Raw genomic sequence first — 21,772 nt, 5'->3', positions numbered from 1 at the left:
TAATATCAACCTCGCCCCCTTCCTGGGTTGCATCTGATGACTGTAGTGTGCATCTCGGAGTAGGCGCGGCTTATGGCAGTTTAAACATTTTGAGGATCTCTGATTGGCCATTTATTGTTTACCCCGCAGCGATTGGAACATGAAGCAGCCAACCTACGATATGATTGGCTAACAAAGTAAAGCGATATTCAAACGGAACGTAACTATTAACAGGGAAACGTGTTTTCAGTCAGTTAACGTTAGCTCGCTGTAGAGAATAGTAAGGAGAATAACTACGTTAATTAGCTAGATATTTCTTGAGATGGTTCGGTGACTAACTTGCGTTGATTTCTACAGAGAAGTTTGGAAATGGCACAGTTATCAGCGAGGGGAGGTTTCCTGGATTTTAGTCCCATCAAGAAAGAAGACTCATCTGCTGTTTCTTATGGCAATAAAGAAAACAATAACTCGCACCCAGTTTTGAGTTTAATTCAGTTTTCAAGGGCTCCGTTTGTAACATTTGGAAATGTAAAGTTGGGATCTTCCAAATCATCAGTTCTTTGCATTGAGAATCCCGTTGAAGATGCAAACATAGAGGTGGCAATTGATAAGATTGCATCGACGAAAGGCTTTTCCGTGGATCAAACCCGATTTACAATTCAGGTAAGGGGAATTATAGCTAGCTAGCATGTGCTCAAATATAATACTATAACTAGTTAGCTAACTTAACGTTAGATGGCAACGAGTGGGTCTAGTTGGCATGACATTCACCAAGTTAATGTTTTGTTAGCTGTCAGATGTAACTTAAGTTAGCTAGCCAGCCAACAGTTGTCACATTTGTTTGAAGTTCTACTAGCTAGCTAGCCATACATTTTACCCGTAGCTAGCTAACGTTATTTCCCCTGTCATTTTCTTCCCAGCCCGAGGAACGTGTCAATTTGACAATAACATGGACACCGATAGAGGAAGGTGGTATTCGAGAGCTGATCACTTTCATTGCCAATGGGGTGGTCAAACACCAAGCTATTTTGCTCGGTAGAGCAGACGCACCTAAAAGGAGAAAGGTAACTTATTTATATATATATATAATGAGAAAGATGTTGCTACGCATACTAACTAATTCACACTAATCAACATGTAGCCTAATAAATCGAATTTCATTTGAACAATTTCAAAGCATCACTAATGCTCTATACATAACTACAAACCACTTCATGTGATTTATTCCTTTGTTACAGAAGAGTCTGTGGGACTCAATCAAAAGCAAGAAGGCATTTGATCTATCAGACCCTCCAAGGGGGAAGAAAAACTCAGTGTCTTCCCTGAAGATGGCAGCCAACAAGACCTTCCATGTGTCCCGGACACCACAGTACAGACGGGAGAAGGTTCGCAGCCCGCTTGCCTCACTCAACAAAAAAGCCTGCACACCTGTCGAAGGGCAGAAGTTTAAGCAGGATGTGTTGGGTCAGTTCAGTTTCGACAATGTCCAAAAGAACTCGCCTGTCGTCTTTCTAGTCCCCGCTGCAGAGCTAATCGATTCCTCTGATGCAGCAGCCAGCTACAGTTTCCCAGTAGGCACACCGGAGTGCCGAGACCTCACCAGACTACTGAACACGACTGTGTCCCCTGTAGGCACTCCAGAGAGGCTTCAAAAGCTGATGCCCCATATTCAGTCTATACAGAGCCCAGCCCCTGTGATTGATGACACTGTTGCGAACATAAGCCATACAGTGTTGGCCGGAACACCAGTGTTGTCTGTGAGAGATGCACTGGCCTTGATTGAGTCAGATCTAACTCATGTGGTTGGTGCAAGCCCTCCAAATGCGTGCTCTAGCTTTGATTTCTCCCACTCCTTGGAGTCAGCAAATGGAGAGAAGAATTGTGGCCCTGTCAAATCTGTGATTGACCTCAAAGCCCTGTCTGAAAGCCCCATCAAGTCAGATCCTGCACAGCCTAGACTAACCTTCTTCATCAAACCAAAACGTGTTACTGACAAGGAGGGTAGAGTAGAGGTTGGAGAAGTTGTTCCTCAATCCAAAAAGGTCACTTTCACCTCCGCCACAGTCATCAAAAGCAAACCAGCCCCTGTCCAGGTACGCAGTCCTGGGGTGAGGAGAATCAAAACCTCCAGGCGCTGTCTCCTGGAGAAAACACTGGAGCTGTCTGGAGACAGTGGCCATTCAGAGTCAAGCCCTGGTACAACAGTTACCCCTGGTCTCCCTGTCATAGACTCTGATGCAAACCATGATTCTCCATTAACTATCTCCCCACGGGAGGCCAGGCTGGAGTCAATTTCCTATAGCCCAGTTTGTTTGGATGATAACCCTGCTCCAGTCAACCACTCCCTCAGCTCTCCTCTGCCTATGAACCCCCCCACCGGTGGCCCCCAGCACCTTGGCCTGGATGATTCCATTCTGGGAGCCACTCAGCTCAACACAGCACCAATAGTGGAACCTCTACCTGACCGGGCAGGTGTGTTTCCTGTTTACAACCAGAGCCAGTTTGACATGAGGGTGGTGCGGAGCAAAAAGAGGAAGAGCGATGAGTTTCTGAGGGATGGAGGGCAGAAAGTGGAGGATGCTGCGGAGAAAACGTTCCATGTGAAAAAGAGTAGGGTGTCAACAGTGGTGAAGGGACCCAACAGACCAGCTCAGCAGAAGGGGATCAGTGCCTCCTCTCACAGGCAGCAGACAAAAACATCAGGTGAGTTGGTAAATGTTGATTGTTGAAATGTCCTCAGTATTCTTTGTAAATTGAATTGTTTTTAACCATTGTGGACATTGACTTGTGTGGTGCAGCAAGGCTAGGGGGGCGAGCTCCAGTTGAGCACTGTTAACGAGGCCGGCAGCATTCTGATGGACTGCTGTGGAGTAGTAGGGCCAAGTCTAGAAAGCATGAGGAATGCCGACTGGGGGAACAAGCTGCAGTTGATCACGGTCTCTTAATGAGTGTGTGGCAGCCCTCCTAATTGACTGCCTGAAGACTTAAAGGTGTGCAGCTCTCACTATGGGGGGAGCATTCTCTAGAGCAGTCCCGTACCCCTTCAAACATTCAACCTCCAGCCGTATCCGCTATAGCACCAGCGTGTTTTTTGCCATCATTGTAAGCCTGCCACACACACACACACATATGATACGTTTAATAAACATAAGAATGAGTGAGTTTGTCACAACCCGGTTTGTGGGAAGTGACAAAGAGCTCTTATAGAACCAGGTCACTCATAATAATCAATAATTTTGCTCTTCGTTTAACCATCTTGCATATGAAACCTTATTTGTTCATCGAAAATGGTGAGTAACTCACCACAGGTTAATGAGAAGGGTGTGCTTGAAAGGATGCACCTAACTCTGCAATGTTCTATTGGAGAGAGTCTCGGTCTTAAATCATTTCCCACACAGTCTGTGCCTGTATTTAGTGTTCATGCTAGTGAGGGCCTAGAATCCACTCTCACATAGGTACGTGATTGCAAAGAGCATCAGTGTCTTAACAGTGCGATTTGCCAAGGCAAGAAACACTGAGCGCAGCCCAATCCAGATTTAAATTACATTTTCACAGAACTGCTTGTTGCAATTTCGATGAGGCTCTCTTGTTCAGATATCGCTAAGTGGACTGGAGGCAGGGCAGGAACGGGATAACAAATCCAGTTTGTCTCATCTGTTTTGGGAAAGTACCTGTGTAATTGTACCCAACTTAATGTGATTGGATGTTAATTATTTGTCTTGGCTGCCTCTCTTTGATGTTGTTATTTTGCTGAACACTAGATTATTAAATGTATTTTTAACAGTGAAACGAGGCTACACAGGCGAGAGAAACTCACCCAAATGTGTAGCCCCATTGGAAAATATAATTGTTTACATTTTGAAAAATGTGAATCACATTTTTATTTTGCGTACCTGCGACGGAATTGCGCGTACCCCTAGGGTTAGGTAAACCTGGTCTAGAGCGCACGTCCTGTCAGGTATGGCTAGGACTGATTTTATGATTTGCCGCGTTTAAGCTTTTAGCTAGTCTTGTTGACTTCATGCTTTAGTTTTCTAAGTTTAAAGTCTGGCTCTGGAAGAGCTCTGGAATTCTATTTTCCTTTTGTTAATTAAAGCCTCTTTATTTGTACCGCGCTCCTGTCTGAGTCAACCTTGAGTCACTGCCTATGCCCGACCTCCAAGACAGTGCACGGGGTTTCACACGACATGCCTATTGCTTTGAATATTTCACATTCCCTGGTCTATACTTCTTAAATGATGTGATCTGTGTGTATTCTTGTTTTCCAGCTTCTGTGTGTACTAGTTCTGCCTCATCCACGAGGGCTCCAAAGTCTGTGTCCCCTGCCCAAGCCAAGCAGCCAGCTCCAAAACCTGGCCAGCGAGGTACAACAACTTGTCCTTACAATGTGGAAAACAAGACAGTACACTGTAGATGTGTTGTACTGGTAAATTAGTAGGCCATTTTCTATATGGAAGAGTTTTGCATTTCTTTGTTTTCTACTCTGATCATAGGTGCACAGTCTTTGAAATCATTTGGTGGCTCATCTGTAAAAACTGCAAAGATTGTAGCTGTGGCCCAGTCCAAGCTCACATTCACCAAGCCTGGTCAAACAGGTAACCTAGCCCTTTTGATACATGCATGCATACACTAACTACATGGCCAAAAGTATCCCTTCAAATGAGTGGATTTGACTATTTCAGCCACACCCGTTGCTGAAAGGTGTATAGAATCAACCAAACAGCCATAGAATGGCCTTACTTAGGAGCTCAGTAACTTTCAACATGGCACCGTCATAGGATGCCACCTATCCAAGTTAGTTTGTCACGGTTCTGCCTTGCTAGAGCTGCCATGGTAAGTGTAAGTTATTGTGAAGTGGAAACGTCTAGGAGCAGCACCGGCCCAGCCGTGAAGTGGTAGGCCACCCAAGCTCACAGAACGGGACCACCGAAGCAGGTAGCAACCACCTGACCTCGGTTGCAACACTCACTACCAACTGCCTCGGGAAGCAACGTCAGCACAAGAACTGTTGGTTGAGAGCTTCATGAAATGGGTTTCCATGGCTGAGCAGTCGCACAAGCCTAAAATCACCATGCGCAATGCCAAGCATCGGTTGGAGTGGTATAGGGCTAGCCACCGTTGGACTCTGGAGCAGAGGCACCGCGTTCTCTGGAGTGATGAATCTGGCAGTTCAACGGATGAATCTGGGTTTGGTGGATGCCAGGAGAGCGCTACCTGCCCCAATGCATAGTGCCAACTGTAAAGTTTGGTGGAGGAGGAATAATAGTCTGGGATTGTTTTTCATGGTTCAGGCCCCTTTAGTTCCAGTGAAGGGAAATCTTAACGCTACAGCTTACAATGACATTCTAGACGATTCTGTGCTTCCAACTTTGTGGCAACAGTTTGGGAAAAACCCTATACTGTTTTTAGCATGACAATGCCCCCGTGCACAAAGCGAGGTCTGTACAGAAATGGTTTGTCAAGATCGGTGTGGAAGAACTTGACTGGCCTGCACAGAGCCCTGACCTCAACCCCATCAAACACCTTTGGGATGAATTGGAACGCCAACTGTGAGCCAGTCCTAATCGCCCAACATCCGTGCACAACCTCACTGATGCTCTTGTGGCTGAATGGAAGTGAAGTCCCCTCTGGCAATGTTCTTCTAGAAAAGCGGAGGCTGTTCTAGCAGCAAAGGTGGGACCAACACCATATTAATACCCATGATTTTGGAATAAGATGTTCGACGATCAGGTGTCCACATACTTTTGGCCATGTGGTGTGTGTATGTATATATATATATCTCTCTCAATCAATCTCTGGCTCACTCTCTAATCTACTGTTGTGTGCTGTCACTTACGGAACATACTTGTGCAGCCATACCAAGACACCCGATGCCGTTCGCTGCAAAGAACATGTTCTATGATGAGCGCTGGATAGAGAAACAGGAGACTGGGTTTACCTGGTGGATCAACTACGTCCTCACCCCTGATGACTTCAAGGTCAACACGGAGGTCACCAAAGGTAATGTTCACCTGGCTAGATCAAGACGGTGATGTAAAGGAGTACTGTTTATTCCCGAGACTCTCACCCTGACGTGTTGTCTTGGTGTGCTAGAGGGACCACTGTTCTTATTCACTGACTGGACCTGCTATAGACCACAAGCGCCATGACGGCTTCCTGTAGACCAGTCAGCCACACGGGCCGTGGCGGCTTCCTGTAGACCAGTCAGCCACACGGGCCGTGACGGCTTCCTGTAGACCAGTCAGCCACACGGGCCGTGGCGGCTTCCTGTGGACCAGTCAGCCACACGGGCCGTGGCGGCTTCCTGGGGACCAGTCAGCCACACGGGCCGTGGCGGCTTCCTGGGGACCAGTCAGCCACACGGGCCGTGGCGGCTTCCTGCGGACCAGTCAGCCACACGGGCCGTGGCGGCTTTCTGCGGACCAGTCAGCCACACGGGCCGTGGCGGCTTTCTGCGGACCAGTCAGCCACACGGGCCGTGACGACTTCCTGTGGACCAGTCAGCCACACGGGCCGTGGCGGCTTCCTGCGGACCAGTCAGCCACACGGGCCGTGGCGGCTTTCTGCGGACCAGTCAGCCACACGGGCCGTGGCGGCTTTCTGCGGACCAGTCAGCCACACGGGCCGTGGCGGCTTCCTGCGGACCAGTCAGCCACACGGGCCGTGACGACTTCCTGTGGACCAGTCAGCCACACGGGCCGTGGCGGCTTTCTGCGGACCAGTCAGCCACACGGGCCGTGGCGGCTTTCTGCGGACCAGTCAGCCACACGGGCCGTGGCGGCTTCCTGCGGACCAGTCAGCCACACGGGCCGTGACGACTTCCTGTGGACCAGTCAGCCACACGGGCCGTGGCGGCTTTCTGCGGACCAGTCAGCCACACGGGCCGTGGCGGCTTCCTGCGGACCAGTCAGCCACACGGGCCGTGGCGGCTTCCTGCGGACCAGTCAGCCACACGGGCCGTGACGACTTCCTGTGGACCAGTCAGCCACACGGGCCGTGGCGGCTTCCTGTAGACCAGTCAGCCACACGGGCCGTGACGGCTTCCTGTAGACCAGTCAGCCACACGGGCCGTGGCGGCTTCCTGTGGACCAGTCAGCCACACGGGCCGTGACGGCTTCCTGCGGACCAGTCAGCCACACGGGCCGTGCTGTTTAAAGGCACAGTCAACTTAGTGTTTGTAAACTTCTGACCCACTGGAATTGTGATACAGTGAATTGTACGTGAAATAATCTGTCTGTCAACAATTGTTGGGAAAATGACTTGTCATGCACAAAGTAGATGTCCTAACCGACTTGCCAAAACTATAGTTTGTTAACAAGACATTTGTGGAGTGATTGAAAAAAAAAAAAAGCTTTAATGACTCCAACCTAAGTGTATGTTCACTTCCGACTTCAACTGTATATAGAATTCCATTGCTTCATATCTCACCATCTCTCTTGATGTGTAGTGAATGCTGTATCCCTGGCGATGGGCGGTAATGACAAGTTTGCCGTCAACAAGGCTCCCACCAAAGAGGAGATGTCGTTTAGTACCTACACTGCCAGGCGGCGGCTCAACCGGCTGCGGCGCTCCGCCTGCCAGCTTTTCACCTCCGAGCCCATGGTCAAAGCCATCCAGAGGCTGGAGTTGGAGGTTGAGGCTAGAAGGTTACTGGTACGCAAGGATCGTCATCTTTGGAAGGACATCGGTACGTATGCAGGCTGGCGTTAGACATGTGTAACATAGTCTGTTTCGTATGTGTGTTAGAACTCAAGTTCAATTAAAAGTTATGACATTTCTAAGTAGTAGTACGCATATTCAAAGGTTCATGTCCAAAAGCCTATGCAAAGTTTTTATTTTATTTTTTAGGGGAACGGCAAAAGGTGCTCAACTGGCTTCTATCGTACAATCCTCTTTGGTTACGGATTGGACTTGAGGTAGTCAGTCATGGTTTTATTTATTTATTTTCCTAAATGTCTATTGTCCATGTTGAAGTCTCATGAAATGCAACCTGTTTTCAGACTATCTACGGGGAGATGATCTCACTGGAGAGCAACAGTGACGTCATGGGCTTAGCCATGTTCATTCTGAAACGTCTGCTGTGGAACCCTGACATCGCTGCAGAGTTCAGACATGCCAAAGTACCCAACCTCTACAAAGATGGTAACTCATTGCTCTACTGTCTTCCATTACGCTCAGCTTTTTTGTAGCTTTTTTGAGCGATTTAAAAATATATATATTTTTTCTGTTGAATGGAAGATTCTATGAAGTGTCATCAAAAAGAAAGGAGGATATAAAGAGTTCCTTGGTCCTCCTTTCTTGTTGATGACCAATTTAACCCTTTTACCAAAGAGCACCTTCTGTCCACCAAAATGTACTATTGTGTACCTTAGTAGCACTTCCCTTCCTCCTCTTTCTACATTCTATGAAGTGTATTATATTAGTTGGTCATTGATTGTTATTGGTCTCTGTTGTGCAGGCCACGAGGGGGCGCTGTCTCGTTTCACTCTGAAGAAGCTTCTCCTCCTGGTGTGCTTCCTGGATAAAGCCAAAGAGTCCAGGATGATCGAACATGACCCCTGTCTGTTCTGTATGGATGCAGAATTCAAGGTAAGGTGACACCAACTCCCATGGCCACAAATTAAGTAATCTGTCTGACAGACATTAACAGTTTGACTCTTTTTAATTGTTTTCATTCCTTTGCAGACCCCCCCCCCCCCCCATAGTACCTCCCATTGATCTCTTGATTGTTTTAATATTCTCCAGACTACCAAGGACTTGCTGCTGTCGTTCTCCAGGGACTTCCTGAGTGGAGAGGGGATCCTCCCCCGTCACCTGGGTTACATGGGCCTACCGGTCTCCCACGTCCAGATGCCTCTGGACGAGTTCAACTTCGCTGTCAAGAATCTGTCAGTTGACCTTAAGTGTGGAATCCGTCTCGTGTAAGTGTGGAATCCGTCTCGTGGTCCCGTGTGGCTCAGTTGGTAGAGCATGGCGCTTGTAACGCCAGGGTTGTGGGTTCATTCCCCACGGGGGGACCAGGATGAATATGTATGAACTTTCCAATTTGTAAGTCGCTCTGGATAAGAGCGTCTGCTAAATGACTTAAATGTAAATGTGTAAGACATATTATCACACCCGTCCTTTTGGTGTCATTGTTGGGCTGGAAAGAAAGCCTGCACAAAGTGTTGGCTCTCGAGGTTAAGGGTTTGGTGACTGTATTAGCGTATGTTTTTCTGTCAGGCGTGTGATGGAGCTGTTCATCCAGGACTGGAGTCTGTCCCGTAAGCTGAGGATGCCTGCAATCAGTCGTCTGCAGAAGGTCCACAACGTTGACATAGCCCTGCAGGTGCTCCGAGACAGAGGGGTTGACCTCAAGGATGAGCATGGTAAATTAGCCTCTTTTTTTTCTCCAATTCATGGTAAATTAGCTTTTTTTTTTTTTTTTTCAAATGAATGATGAACTCTGCTAGTTAGACAGTAAGGTGTCCCAGTGAAGATTAAAGGGTGACTGCCTCTAAAAAGAAACGTATTGTTTTGAAAATGGCCCGTGGCATCGATATGATTCAAACATTTGTTCTAGTGTCAAAATGTACTACTAAGAGTGAATAGGATAATTTTGGTTGAAGTCAGTCTCGTCTAAAACAGATAGGGGGGAAAATGGAATGTCACGGGACGAAGTGTACCGTAACAGTTTTTCTTGGGTTCATTTTAATTCTGCCCACAGCCGGAAAGCACAAGTAATCATCAATTCAGAGCACAGCTGCATGTGACCAGGTCGTAATGGTCAATTCGGTTTAACATTAGATACCCCTATGGGGCTAGTTACGGACCCTCACTAAATGACATAATGTACATGGGACATTAGCTCCAAATTTCAATGACTTAACTTTAAACCAATTATACATTTTAGAAATTCATGTACAAATATTGAAGGCTAAAAGATGTGCAACGTGAAAATATTGTTTAATTTACATTGTGTAATTTATTGACGGTCCCTAACTATCCCCAGAGATGTGCTGTCCAAAGTTGAACCAACTTTGCAACGGTTGCACATCAGCCAGGTGAAGCTAAATAATTTGGTTTAACATTTCCCACCTGCGGACACACACAAGACACCCGTATCAAACCACACGCTGAACAAACTTGTTTTAATTCCGTCGTGGCCGCTAGCGCTTCTTAATGAACCAAATCTAAAACTAGGCCAAATCAGGAAGTGCAGGGCCGCCCTAGTGCCACAGCGGTCTAAGGCACTGCATTGCAGTGCTTGAGGCATCACTACAGATCCAGGTTCGATCCCGGGTTGTGTCACAGCTACCTGTGACCAGGAGTCCCATGAGGCGCCCCACAATTGGCCCAGAGTCGTCCGGGTTAAGGGACAGTTTGGCCGGCCGAGATGTCCTTGTCCCATTGTGGTCTAGCAACTCCTGTGGCGGGCCTGGCGCATACACGCTGACATGGTCGACAGCTATACAGTCTTTCCTTCGACACATTGGTGCGGCTGGCTTCCGGGTTAAGCAAGCAGTGTGTCAAGAAGCAGTGCGGCTTGGCTGGGTCATTTTTCGAAGGACGCATGGCTCTCAACCTTCGCCTCTCCAGAGTCAGTACGGGAGTTGCAGGGACAAGACTGTAACTACCAATTTGGATTTCACAAAAAAGGGGTAAAAATTAATTTAAATAATCACAAAGTACAGTCGCACGTTAACTAATTGCCATTATGTCTTCCAGATGCTGTCATTGACTCCAGAGATATTGTGGACGGACACAGGGAGAAGACACTGAGCCTGCTGTGGAAGATAATTTTTACCTTCCAGGTACGTTTCATATTTTTTAACCTGACAATGACTTTGGATAAGCGTCCCCTCGGCTTCATCCACTCCCATTACAATAACACACTTTCTCCCACATTCATCTCTGCTTTCATGAATGAACTCTCCCCCCCCCCCCTCCCCCTCTGTCCAGGTGGAGGTGCTTCTGGACGAGGACCAGCTGAGAGAAGAGATCAGTTTCCTCAAACACACCTGGACGACCAAACAGAGGCTGGCCTCACTGAGGGCCGACAAAGGTGTGCTGCAGAAGACTCCCAAGCCTAGACCCCCGTTCGAGCACAGTAGCTCAAAGATCACTCTACTCATGGAATGGGTCAATGCTGTCTGCCAGTTCTACCACTTGAAGGTGAGTTTTTTTGCTGACCTGTTTCAAAAATGCCTCATCTCTTTTTAAGAAAATGCAGGCGTACTCAATGTTGGGGCGGCAGGTAGCCTAGTGGTTAGAGTGTTGGGCCAGTAACCAAAAATCTGTCGTTCTGCCCCTGAACAAGGTAATTAACCCACTGTTCCTAGGCTGTCATTGTAAATATGAATTTGTTCCTCAACTGACTTGTCTAGTTAAATAAAAAAAATCAGGTAATGGTTCTGTCTGTTATCTAGAGTGGATGTTATTTTATAAAATATAACTTTTTCAACAACTTAATACTTCATATACATGCATTTTATGGTCATCCATTTTGAATTAATCTCTTGTCTCTTTCCAGGCAGAGAACTTCACGGTGTCGTTCTCAGACGGTCGTATCCTCTGCTACCTGATCCACCACTACCACCCCAGCCACCTACCGGCAGACAGCGTCAGCCACAACACCACCCAAACTGTGGAGTGCTCCCAGAGAGGACGAGTTGAACTCAACAGCTCCTCCAGCGACTCGGACATCTCCTTTGACACCTGGCCCACCACACAAAATGGTATTTCTTCCCAAATGCATCCATTTAGTGAGGCAGTTAAAAAGTTTTCATTGCATAATAAGAAAATGGACAGGTTAAATGATTTTTATTCTGTGGTTGTTAATAGGCCTAGTGTCGCCATCGATGGAGTTCAAAGAGCTTCTGGAGAATGAGAAGAGTAACTTCAGGCTGGTCAACACTGCAGTGTCTGACCTGGGAGGGGTTCCTGCCATGATGAACCCTGCTGACATGTCAAACACTATCCCAAATGAGAAGGTGGGAGGGGCTTTATGACCTTCCAAGGCTGGACTGTGCATTTCTTTTCTCAGGGAAAACTAGGGAACTGTTTCAACTTTGATTCACTTCAATACATTCTTGTAATTGTCAGTGCCTTTTTTTTTTTTTTTTTACAAGAATGCTGAATCTCTTAAGTGTTTCCAGATCCATTTGATCTGTGTTTCTCTCTTCCAGGTGGTGACATGTTACCTGTCCTTCCTGTGTGCCCGTCTCCTGGACCTGCGGAATGAGACCCGTGCTGCCAGGATCATCCAGGGAGCTTGGAGAAAGTACCGGCTGAAGAAGGATCTGAAACTTTACCAGGTTACGTCTAGTCTATATTACCTCTCAAAGTCATGAACACTAGACCTAACACCGTCTTACTGTTTTTCTGTGATTTTCTGTTTGGTGCAGATGAAATCTCTTGTACATGGAAAAACTTCTCACATCTCACTTATCCCCTCATCTGATATAGGAAAGGACTGTAGCAGCGGGGAAGATCCAGGTGCTGGTCAGACAGTTTCTCCAGAGACGTAGAGCCGTCTGTCAGACCGCTGCAGCCATCCGCATCCAGGCTGCATGGAGGGGCTACTCGGCACGGAACGCCCTGACACTGAGGAGCAAGGCTCTACTCTGGGCTCTCCAGGTTGCTGCTGCTACCACCATCCAAGTATGTTTCTTATTATTATAGAATTTCATATATGGGCTGTTGTCCCTACCTACCCATCCACCCATCATGCTCATACTTAGTAACCTGCTCACCATTAGTTATAGCTATACTACATGCATGAGGTATAGTATGTAAACTAATCTCTGCCAGTTTGTATCACTGTGGAAAGATCTTGAACAGTATTGCTAACTGATAACCGGTTTTGAGTTATCTAAACACATTTCACTTGTCATACAGGCACAATGGAAGAAGTATGTTACCTTGAAAAACTACCAGCGCTTGAGATTGCACATTGTTAAAGTTCAAGCTCTCTGGCGGATGAAGATGGCAGTCACTACCTACAGAAGGACACAGTGGGCTGCAACAGTAATTCAGAAGCATGTTAGGGCCTCGACTCTGGCAAGGGAAGAGCGTGAACGTTACTGCTCACTGAGATCAGCAGCTGTCAAAATCCAGAGAAACTATCGGAGACGGAAGACTCTGAGACTGCAGGGGGAAAACCATGCTGCCACAGTGATACAAACTGCATTTAAGAAATGGCACGGTGACAAAATGGTCCGAAGGACCGCAGCTGCCTTGAAGATTCAGTCTTTCTACAGAATGCGCAGGTGCCTAAAACAGTACATGAACACCCAGCGGAGCGCCGTCCTCATTCAGACTTGGTGTAGAGGTCATGCGCAGAGACGCAACTTTGAGACATTGAAACTGCAGCATCACTCTGCCACTGTCATCCAAAGTGCTTTTAGGGCGAGCACGGTCAGAAAACAGATGGCGACGATGAGACAATCCTCAGTCGTGATTCAGCGTTGGTTCAGGGCCTCTGTACAGAGAGATGCAGGGAGGCAACAGTTCCTGAAAATGAGATGTGCTGCTGTTACCATACAGTCCGCTTATCGTGGACATACGGCTCGGAGACTAATGCAACAACAGAATCAGGCAGCCACAGTCATCCAGACAGCTTTCATGAAGTTTGTGGCCAGAAGAAAATTCTTGTCCTTGAAAAAATCTGCGATTGTTGTCCAACAGCGATTTAGAGCCAACCTAGTAGGGGAGAAATCAAGGAAAGCGTATATTGCCCTCCAATATTCTGCATTGAGAATACAAGCTATCTGGAGAGGTAGGACAGAGAGGAAGAGGATTGAAAAACGACATAAATGCGCCACACTCATTCAGTCTTCCTACCGTAGACATGTGTTGCAGTCACAGTTCAGGTCAAGAAAGAAGGCTGCCTTGGCCATCCAAAGCCATTACCGAGCTTATAGGGCAGGGGAAACAATTAGAACTGACTATCTCCGGCTCAAGAAAGCTGCTGTTACTGTACAAGCCAGGTTCCGTGGCATGAGAGTTAGGCAAGAGCTGAGGCAAAAACACCAGGCCGCCGCTGTCCTTCAGTCAGTAGTGAGAGTTTTTCTCTGTAGAAGACGATATGTGTTACTGCAACGTGCCGCTATAGTACTCCAGTGTCGGTACCGGGCTCTTGTAGCAGGCAGAACACAGCAAGCGCTGTACAGCCAGCTGAAATTGGCCACAGTAAAGCTACAGGCTGCTTACCGGAGATCCAGAGAGTTAAGGATGAAACACCAAGCTGCTACGGTCATCCAAGCTCAGTTAAGGATGCACAAAGTGCGTCAGGCCTATCTTGCCACAAAGGTGGCGGCCATCATCGTACAGCAGCATTACAGGGCCAATCGGCTCCGAGATCTACAGATGCAGCGGTACACCTCAGTGAAGTCTGCTGCGGTTGTGATTCAGGCAGTGTATCGCGGTCACAGAGCAAGAATGGAGGTTGCTAGGATGCACCACTCAGCCATGGTCATTCAGAGGAGGTTCCTTACTTTCAGGGACAGGAAACGCTTCCTTGAGGTCAAAACTGCTGTTCTACTATGTCAACAGAGATGCAGGGATGTGGCCATGGTAAGAAAAGACCAGAGGGACTATCTGTTGAAGCTGAGGGCAGCCACTGCTCTGCAAGCAGCTTTCAAAGGGATGAAGGTCCGGAAGCAGTTGCAGACTGAGCGCAGAGCGGCCATACTCATTCAATCTCATGTCCGGAAACACCTGCAGAGGGCGCACTATAAGAGGCTTGAGTGGGCTGTGAACACAGTGCAGGCCCGTTACAGAGCCAACAAGAAGATGATTGAAGACAGGAAAGCACTGCGCGTAAAGAGGAGTGCTGTTGTCGTGTTACAGGCTGCCTTCCGGGGGATGCTATCCAGACAGCGCATGAGAGAGATGCACAAGACCGCCAGTGTTCTCCAGAGAAGTTACAGGGCGCACTGCGTACGCCGACAGTACCTCTCCTTGAGATCCTCTGTCCTTGCCATTCAACAAAAATATCGTGCCGCTGTTGCTGCGAAACAGCAGATGCAGCACTACCAACGAATGCGCAGCGCTGTCATCCTGCTCCAAGCAGCATACAGAGGCCAGAGAGCCAGAAAGGAGATCGGTCTTCAACATCAAGCTGCCACCACGATCCAGGCTGGCTTCAGAAAGCACAGAGAGGAAGTCAAGTTCCAGGCCATGAAGTTTGCTGCCATCATCATCCAGAGATACTTCAGATCTCACATTCAAATGAAACAAGACCGAGACAAATTCATAAAGCTCAGAGAGTCTGCCATAGTCCTTCAGGCAGCTTTCAGAGCATATCACATTCGACAAGATGCTGCTAAGATGCACAGAGCTGCGTCTGTGATTCAGGCCAACTTCAGGATGCACAAGGAGCAGGTCAAGTTCCAGGCCATGAGACTGTCTGCTGTCATCATCCAGCGATACTTCAGATCTCACATTCAAATGAAACAAGACCGAGACAAGTTAAAAAAGTGCAGAGAGTCTGCCATAGTCCTTCAGGCAGCTTTCAGAGGGTATCGCGTTCGACAAGACATTGCTAAGATGTGCAGAGCTGCTACTGTGATCCAGGCCAACTTCAGGATGCACAAGGAGCAGTCTGCTTATAGGAGGCAGCATTGGGCAGCCAGTGTTCTTCAGCAAAGATTCAGAGCTCAGAGACTGAGGAACTCTCAGTTGGAGAACTACCATCAGATGAGAAATGCTGTAATAAACCTTCAGGCCTTGTATAGGGGAAAACAGGCAAAGGAGCTGGCAAAACAGATGATCGCAGCCAGGAAGATTCAGTCAGTTCTGAGAATGAGCATCAGACGACAACGCTTCTTGAAGGAAAAAGCTGCTGCTCTGTTGATCCAGTCTGCCTTCAGAAGACATCAGGCCAGGACACGGTACAACAAAACACAAGCCTCTGCTGTCACGATCCAAAGATGGTACAGATCATGCAATGTCCTCAGACGACAAAGGGACGATTACTTGGCCATCAGAGAAGCTGCTGTGAAGCTTCAGTCAGCCATCCGTGGAACGCTGGCAAGAAGGCTGGCCAGACGCAAACGTGCGGCTGTCAAAATCCAGTCCGTGATACGGATGTCCATCCAACGGAGAAGGTATCTGACCCTGCGATCCAGCACGGTAAAGCTGCAGTCTCACTGCAGGGCTTGGGTGGCGAGGAGGAGATTCCTGAAGCGTCTGACAGCGGCCGCAACTCTCCAAAAGCACTACAGAGGCTGGCAGGCCCAGAGGGAGCAGCGATGCCTGTACCTAAAGACCCTGACCAGTGTCAAAACACTGCAGGCCAGAGTGCGTGGACACATCCAACTCAAGAGGTACCAGAATCTCAAGAGAAGTGCAGTCACAATTCAGGTCTGTACCAAAGTAGTATTTCCTCAATAGTCTGATGTAAACATTCTTTTTATTTATTAAAAATACCTCAACTATATGCCAAAATTGGACCGTAAATGCAGTTGACAAAAATTACTGTTCCTTTTTCCATTCAGGCATTTTACCGTGGAATGGTGGAGAGGCTCCGGTTTCAGCATCAAAGGGCATCTGCTGCTATAATACAGGAACGTTTCAGGGCCCATCTCCTCTGCCAAAGAGAGAGGGCAAAGTACCTGGAAATGAAGAAGTCTGCTGTTCTTATTCAAGTTAGTACTCAATCGACTACTACTGCTAATAATATTCCGTACTGAGGTTAATCAATGTTATTTTATTGATCATGGTCGAATGTTATCTTGTTGCTTGTTTGGATTGTAGGCAGTGTTCCGTGGTGACCATGCCAGACAGATTGCCAAGAAACGGCAGGCGGCTGTCGCCACAGTCCATCGATGTATGCAGACCAGGCATCTATGCAACAGGTAATAATACAACTTATCTTTTTTTAGTTGCTTGAGCATCAGAAATGGTTTGTCCTCTTAAGTTTCATAGATTGCTTTGATGACTAGGGTCCTGTCGACTTGTTTTGGATGTGCCTTACTTTACTATGAAAAAGTGGGCCTCAGTCAAATGAAGTGCTTGGTTTGGTTTTCCTCCAGGTTCCGAGTGATCCAGCGTAGTGTAAGGGTCATTCAGTGCAGATGGAGGGAGACCTTGAAAGCCAGGGAAGAGCGTCACAACTTCCTGGTCATGAAAGCTGCCGCTGTTACAATCGAAGCGTCATGGAGAGGCCATGCGACCAGGAATCACCTGCTTAAGGTGAGACTATTTCATCTCATACACCCCTGGATCCAGCCAGGTTCCTCTTTCTTTTGATGGCCAACTCTGATGATTGAGTCATCCAGACTGAACCTCTATGTCCCCTCCCCCTCCAGGAGCAGAGGGCTGCGGTGCTGGTCCAGTCCTCCTTCCGGGGATGGGTCCAGAAACGGGCGTACCAGAGACAAAGAGAGGCTGCCCTGTTCCTACAGAGGAGAGTGCGAGCTATGCAGCAGGCTAAAGCAGAGCGGGTCAAATACACACGTTTAAAACAGGCTACCATCACTGTCCAGGCTCACTGCAGAGGCTGGATTGCCAGGAGACAGGTAATAGAACGTTCTGTGAAACCTGATCTAGGATCAGTTAAGCCTACGGTAAATCGTTAGTGTTACTTTTAGGATGGGTGAAATCAACTGACCCTGAATCAGTGGTAAATGCTGAGATTATTACAAGAAAGCCAACTGTCACTTCTCTTCTATAGTGGTCTCAGAAAACACGAGATCGAAACACCATCGTTTTGTCCTCTGTCTTGTAGTTGAGAGAAGCGGCCTCTGCGGAGAGGAGGGTGCGTTTCTGTGCGGCTGTGTACCACCACCGCTGTGCTGTGAGGATCCAGAGAGCTCTGAGGTCACACTGGGCTCTGCAGTCTGCCAAGAGACAGATCACCTCTGTCATATTTATACAGGTACAATGTCATCCCTTTTTAACTACTGGAACCCCCCCAAACTGTATGTTGTCACCAATACGAGTTGAGAGTAAAGACATCGTATACTACTGATACTACTACTGATCATTATCAATGGACAGTTCTACCACTGATCATTATCAATGGACAGTTCTACCACTGATCATTATCAATGGACAGTTCTACCACTGATCATTATCAATGGACAGTTCTAGTAAACATGTCTCTGCCATTTTGTTCCTGCCAGAGGTGGCTGAGAGCACGGCTCCAGACGCGGCGATACGTGGAGGACAGGAGGAGGGTGGTTGTGGCCCAGAGGGCAGCCAGGAGTTGGTTAGCTCGCCGCCATCACGCTGCCTCCACCATCCAGCACGCCGCCAGGACCTTCCTCCTCCGTAGGCGGGAGCAGAGGGTTCAGCAGGGCATCATCAAGGCACAGGTACTGTACTGAGCCAGAGTCTCTGTTCAATACATTCAAGAAGGAATTAAGTTCCAGTCAGTACAGTATCCTTGCTTTGTTGTCATTAGGGAAAAAATGAATGCTTTTTTTCAATCTCTCCCTCTACTCCTCTCTCCCCCACCACCCCTGGGTCTTACACCTCTCACTCTCTCACTCACTCTCTCACACACACCACCCCTGGGTCTTACCCCTCTCTCTGTTTAGGCGTTGTGGCGAGGCCACCAGTCCAGAAAGCTCCATGACAATCGTAAAGTGGTGTCCATGAGGCATCGTCTGCGGAAGGTGTCTGAGGAGGTACGAGAGGAGGACCGGCTGTGTAACAAGACGTCCTGGGCCATCGAATACCTCCTCAAATACAAGCACTTCTCCTATATCCTGGAGGCTCTGAAGAATCTGGGTGAGACCACGCTCATCCCACTATACTGAAGCAATAATAGTCCTGAAATAACCATGAAATGGAAATGTGTAACATGCAGGGTTGAGCTAGTTGACAGCATGTCAGAGCTTAACGGCTGTTGGTAGAGTAGTACACTGGATGGTACTATTGGGGTATTGACATTAACCATGTTAGGGAGACTGGTTGGCTAACAGGAAGTGTGTCTGTGTGTGGTATTGACATGATGAACCATGTTAGGGAGACTGGTTGGCTAACAGGAAGTGGATGTTTGTTTATGCAGAGACCGCCACTAGGCTGTCCCCAGAGTGCTGTGAGCGTCTGGTGACGAGCGGAGCCACGCTGGTCATCTTCACGCTGATCCGCAGCTGCAACCGGAGCGTCCCCTCTATGGAGGTCATTACCTACGCCATCCAGGTGCTCCTCAACCTCTCCAAGGTGGGTCCTCCCTAACACCCCTTGTTGTGCACAGGCCTATATGGATACTTTTGAGTAGATGTCAATTCTGCCCAGATAAAACTATCATTTTTTTTACTTTGTGAAACAAAATGTTTGTTTAATTGTGAATATTCTCGGCCTTTCGCTGCAGCCCTCCTGGCTCAATAGACTAACGCTGCGTGTTTCTTTCACTCTTCAACAGTATGACAAGACAATCGAGGCGGTTTACGCGGTGGAGAACTCTGTGGACACACTGCTGGACCTGCTCCAGATATACAGGGAGAAGGCTGGAGACAAGGTGGCCGACAAAGGAGGCAGCATCTTCACCAAGGCCTGCTTCCTCCTGATCATCCTGCTGCAGGACCAGTCCAGGGCTCTGGTATGGCACTACTACTGGTCTCTGCTGCTGCTTTCTCTGCTGCTTCTATTACTGCTGCTATTGCTATCTGCTGCTTCTATTACTGCTGCTATTGCTATCTCTGCTGCTTCTATTAATGCTGCTATTGCTATCTCTGCTGCTTCTATTAATGCTGCTATTGCTATCTCTGCTGCTTCTATTACTGCTGCTATTGCTATCTCTGCTGCTTCTATTAATGCTGCTATTGCTATCTCTGCTGCTTCTATTAATGCTGCTATTGCTATCTCTGCTGCTTCTATTACTGCTGCTATTGCTATCTCTGCTGCTTCTATTAATGCTGCTATCTCTGCTGCTATCTCTGCTGCTTTTATTACTGCTGCTATTGCTATCTCTGCTGCTGCTATTATTGTTACTACTAGTGCTTTTATTATTTTTGTTATTATTGCTGCTACTTGCTCTACTTGCTGCTGCCAGTGGTGTAAAAAATACTTGAAAGTACTACTTCAGTAGTTTTTGGGGTTATCTGTACTTTACTATTTTATATTTTTGACTACTTTTACTTCTACATTCCTAAAGAAAATAATGTACTTTTTACTCCATACATTTTCCCTGACACCCAAAAGTACTCGTTACATATTGAATGCTTAATAACAGGACAGGAAAATGGTCTAATTCACACACTTATCAAGAGAACATCCCTGGTCATCCCTACTGCCTCTGATCTGGTGGACTCACTTAAACACACATGCTCCATTTGTAAATTATGTTGGAGTGCCCTTGACTATCCGTAAATAAACAATGTTGTGCCGTTTGGATTGCCTAATAGAAATAATTAGAAATTGTTTATACTTTTACTTTTGATACTCAAGTATCTTTTTTCAATTACATTTACTTTTATAGTTTTTTACTCAAGTAGTATTTTATTGGGTGACGTTCACTTGAGTAATTTTCTATTAAGGTATATTTTTACTTTTACTCAAGTATGACAAACGGGTTATTTTTCCGCTGCTGCTTCTTTCTGACTGGTTTGTTGTTCACAACTCAACATGTCTGACTCTGGTTGGTTTCTGTGGTCTTCAGGAAGTGAGGAAGCTTTCCAAGGCAGTTGACCGGCTCCGCAGCATCTACCGCCTCACTGCACGCAAACACAAGATGGATGCCGAGAGGACAGTGGTCAAGCAGAAGATGGGCGCATCCATAAATGGAAGCTTCATCGTCCCGGCAACCCCCCGCAAATCCAAGCCAGTGCCTAAGTGAGTACACTGGTCCCAGTACCATGGAACAAATGGGATAGTCCCAAAAGTGCAAACTGCCCACCCTGCATGTCTGTCAAGCTAAATCAAACGCATCAAGTATCCAGGTAACTGCTTAGCACTTAGAAAAGTAGCCCGAAACAATCTTTGGCAATAATGCTGATGCTACTTGAACCAAGTATGAATATGCTGTACTCATACTATTTCTTCAGTAAACCTGTTGTCACAGATTTTAATGAGTTATTTTCTTCTCAGATTCTCCCCTGACTGGGTTCTCAGAAGGGACAAACTGCAAGACATCGTTGACCCTCTCCGAGCTGTACAGATGGTGGCCGACGTCTTCTCTATTGTGCTTTAAATATACTTCATGAAATATTTTCTTTAGCTTTTCCCATAGACATTTTTTTGTATAGTTGTTTATTAAACGATACGCATATGATAATTGTATTTTTTTTAATATTTAAAAAAAAAAATGTACTCTACTCTGATGCCCTTCTTTTTTTTTAGCTTGTTAATGTTTTGATTCTATCTAGAAAAAGCTCCAAGAGTTGTCTTAGATAACATCGTTTGATTCAACAAGAAGACATGATGCAAGGTGTATACACTGATGGTTGGTGGCCACACGGTGGAAGCGTTTAACCTGTAGGTTAATGGATTGAATAAGGGTGAATTAAAAAACATGTAGACCTATTACTATTATCCCATGTTAATGATCCAAAAAACTCTGGGAGAAAGACACTAGAAGTCTCCTGATAATGGGTGAGTAACGTGGCGTTTTAACTGTCTAGATAGGTGTGTGAAGCATCTGGTAATAGAAAGATGTGATTTAGATCTAATTTGCACATGCCAAACAGAAAATATACCGGAGCGATTCTTGAATCCATTCTGTACATATTTACTTTGACTGTTTTTACTGCTGTAAATAAAACATCTAATTTCACCTGAAAGAGCCTTGTGCTGTGACCACTTCCTGCCATTAGATGCTTGTGCTGTGACCGCTTCCTGCCATTAGATGCTATTTCCCCCT

General features: G+C 47.0%; 1 protein-coding gene and 1 non-coding gene across 2 annotated transcripts; both read left to right on the top strand.

Moving 5' to 3' along the window:
- Positions 1–226: 226 nt before the first annotated feature.
- aspm (assembly factor for spindle microtubules) lies at positions 227–21,692 on the top strand. The gene is made up of 30 exons (XM_071346365.1): positions 227–642; positions 900–1,043; positions 1,218–2,682; positions 4,248–4,343; positions 4,473–4,574; positions 5,833–5,979; positions 7,427–7,666; positions 7,828–7,895; positions 7,980–8,121; positions 8,438–8,568; positions 8,725–8,900; positions 9,202–9,347; positions 10,687–10,772; positions 10,921–11,133; positions 11,492–11,696; positions 11,803–11,951; positions 12,147–12,275; positions 12,427–12,621; positions 12,859–16,326; positions 16,461–16,610; positions 16,720–16,820; positions 16,998–17,157; positions 17,274–17,483; positions 17,693–17,842; positions 18,090–18,281; positions 18,507–18,699; positions 18,980–19,134; positions 19,337–19,513; positions 20,573–20,745; positions 21,001–21,692. The coding sequence occupies exons 1-30, from the start codon at positions 349–351 to the stop codon at positions 21,101–21,103; spliced, it is 9,360 nt and encodes a 3,119-aa protein (XP_071202466.1). The 5' UTR covers positions 227–348; the 3' UTR covers positions 21,104–21,692.
- Positions 8,923–8,999, top strand: trnat-ugu (transfer RNA threonine (anticodon UGU)). Its single transcript has one exon. It is a non-coding gene; the product is annotated as a tRNA-Thr (tRNA).
- Positions 21,693–21,772: the final 80 nt, after the last annotated feature.

The sequence above is a fragment of the Salvelinus alpinus genome, chromosome 16 (assembly GCF_045679555.1).
Source record: "Salvelinus alpinus chromosome 16, SLU_Salpinus.1, whole genome shotgun sequence".
Classification (NCBI taxonomy): Eukaryota; Metazoa; Chordata; class Actinopteri; order Salmoniformes; family Salmonidae; genus Salvelinus; species Salvelinus alpinus.
The sequence above is the reverse complement of the archived record's forward strand: the minus strand, read 5'-3'. Positions and strand labels throughout refer to the sequence as shown.

Bases quoted from the DNA above. Each gene is read 5' to 3' on its own strand.
- aspm (XM_071346365.1), top strand. From the start codon at position 349: ATGGCACAGTTATCAGCGAGGGGAGGTTTCCTGGATTTTAGTCCCATC. The intron at 10,773-10,920 runs GTACGTTTCATA...CCCTCTGTCCAG, and splicing joins AGATAATTTTTACCTTCCAG to GTGGAGGTGCTTCTGGACGA. The intron at 17,158-17,273 runs GTGAGACTATTT...CTCCCCCTCCAG, and splicing joins CCAGGAATCACCTGCTTAAG to GAGCAGAGGGCTGCGGTGCT.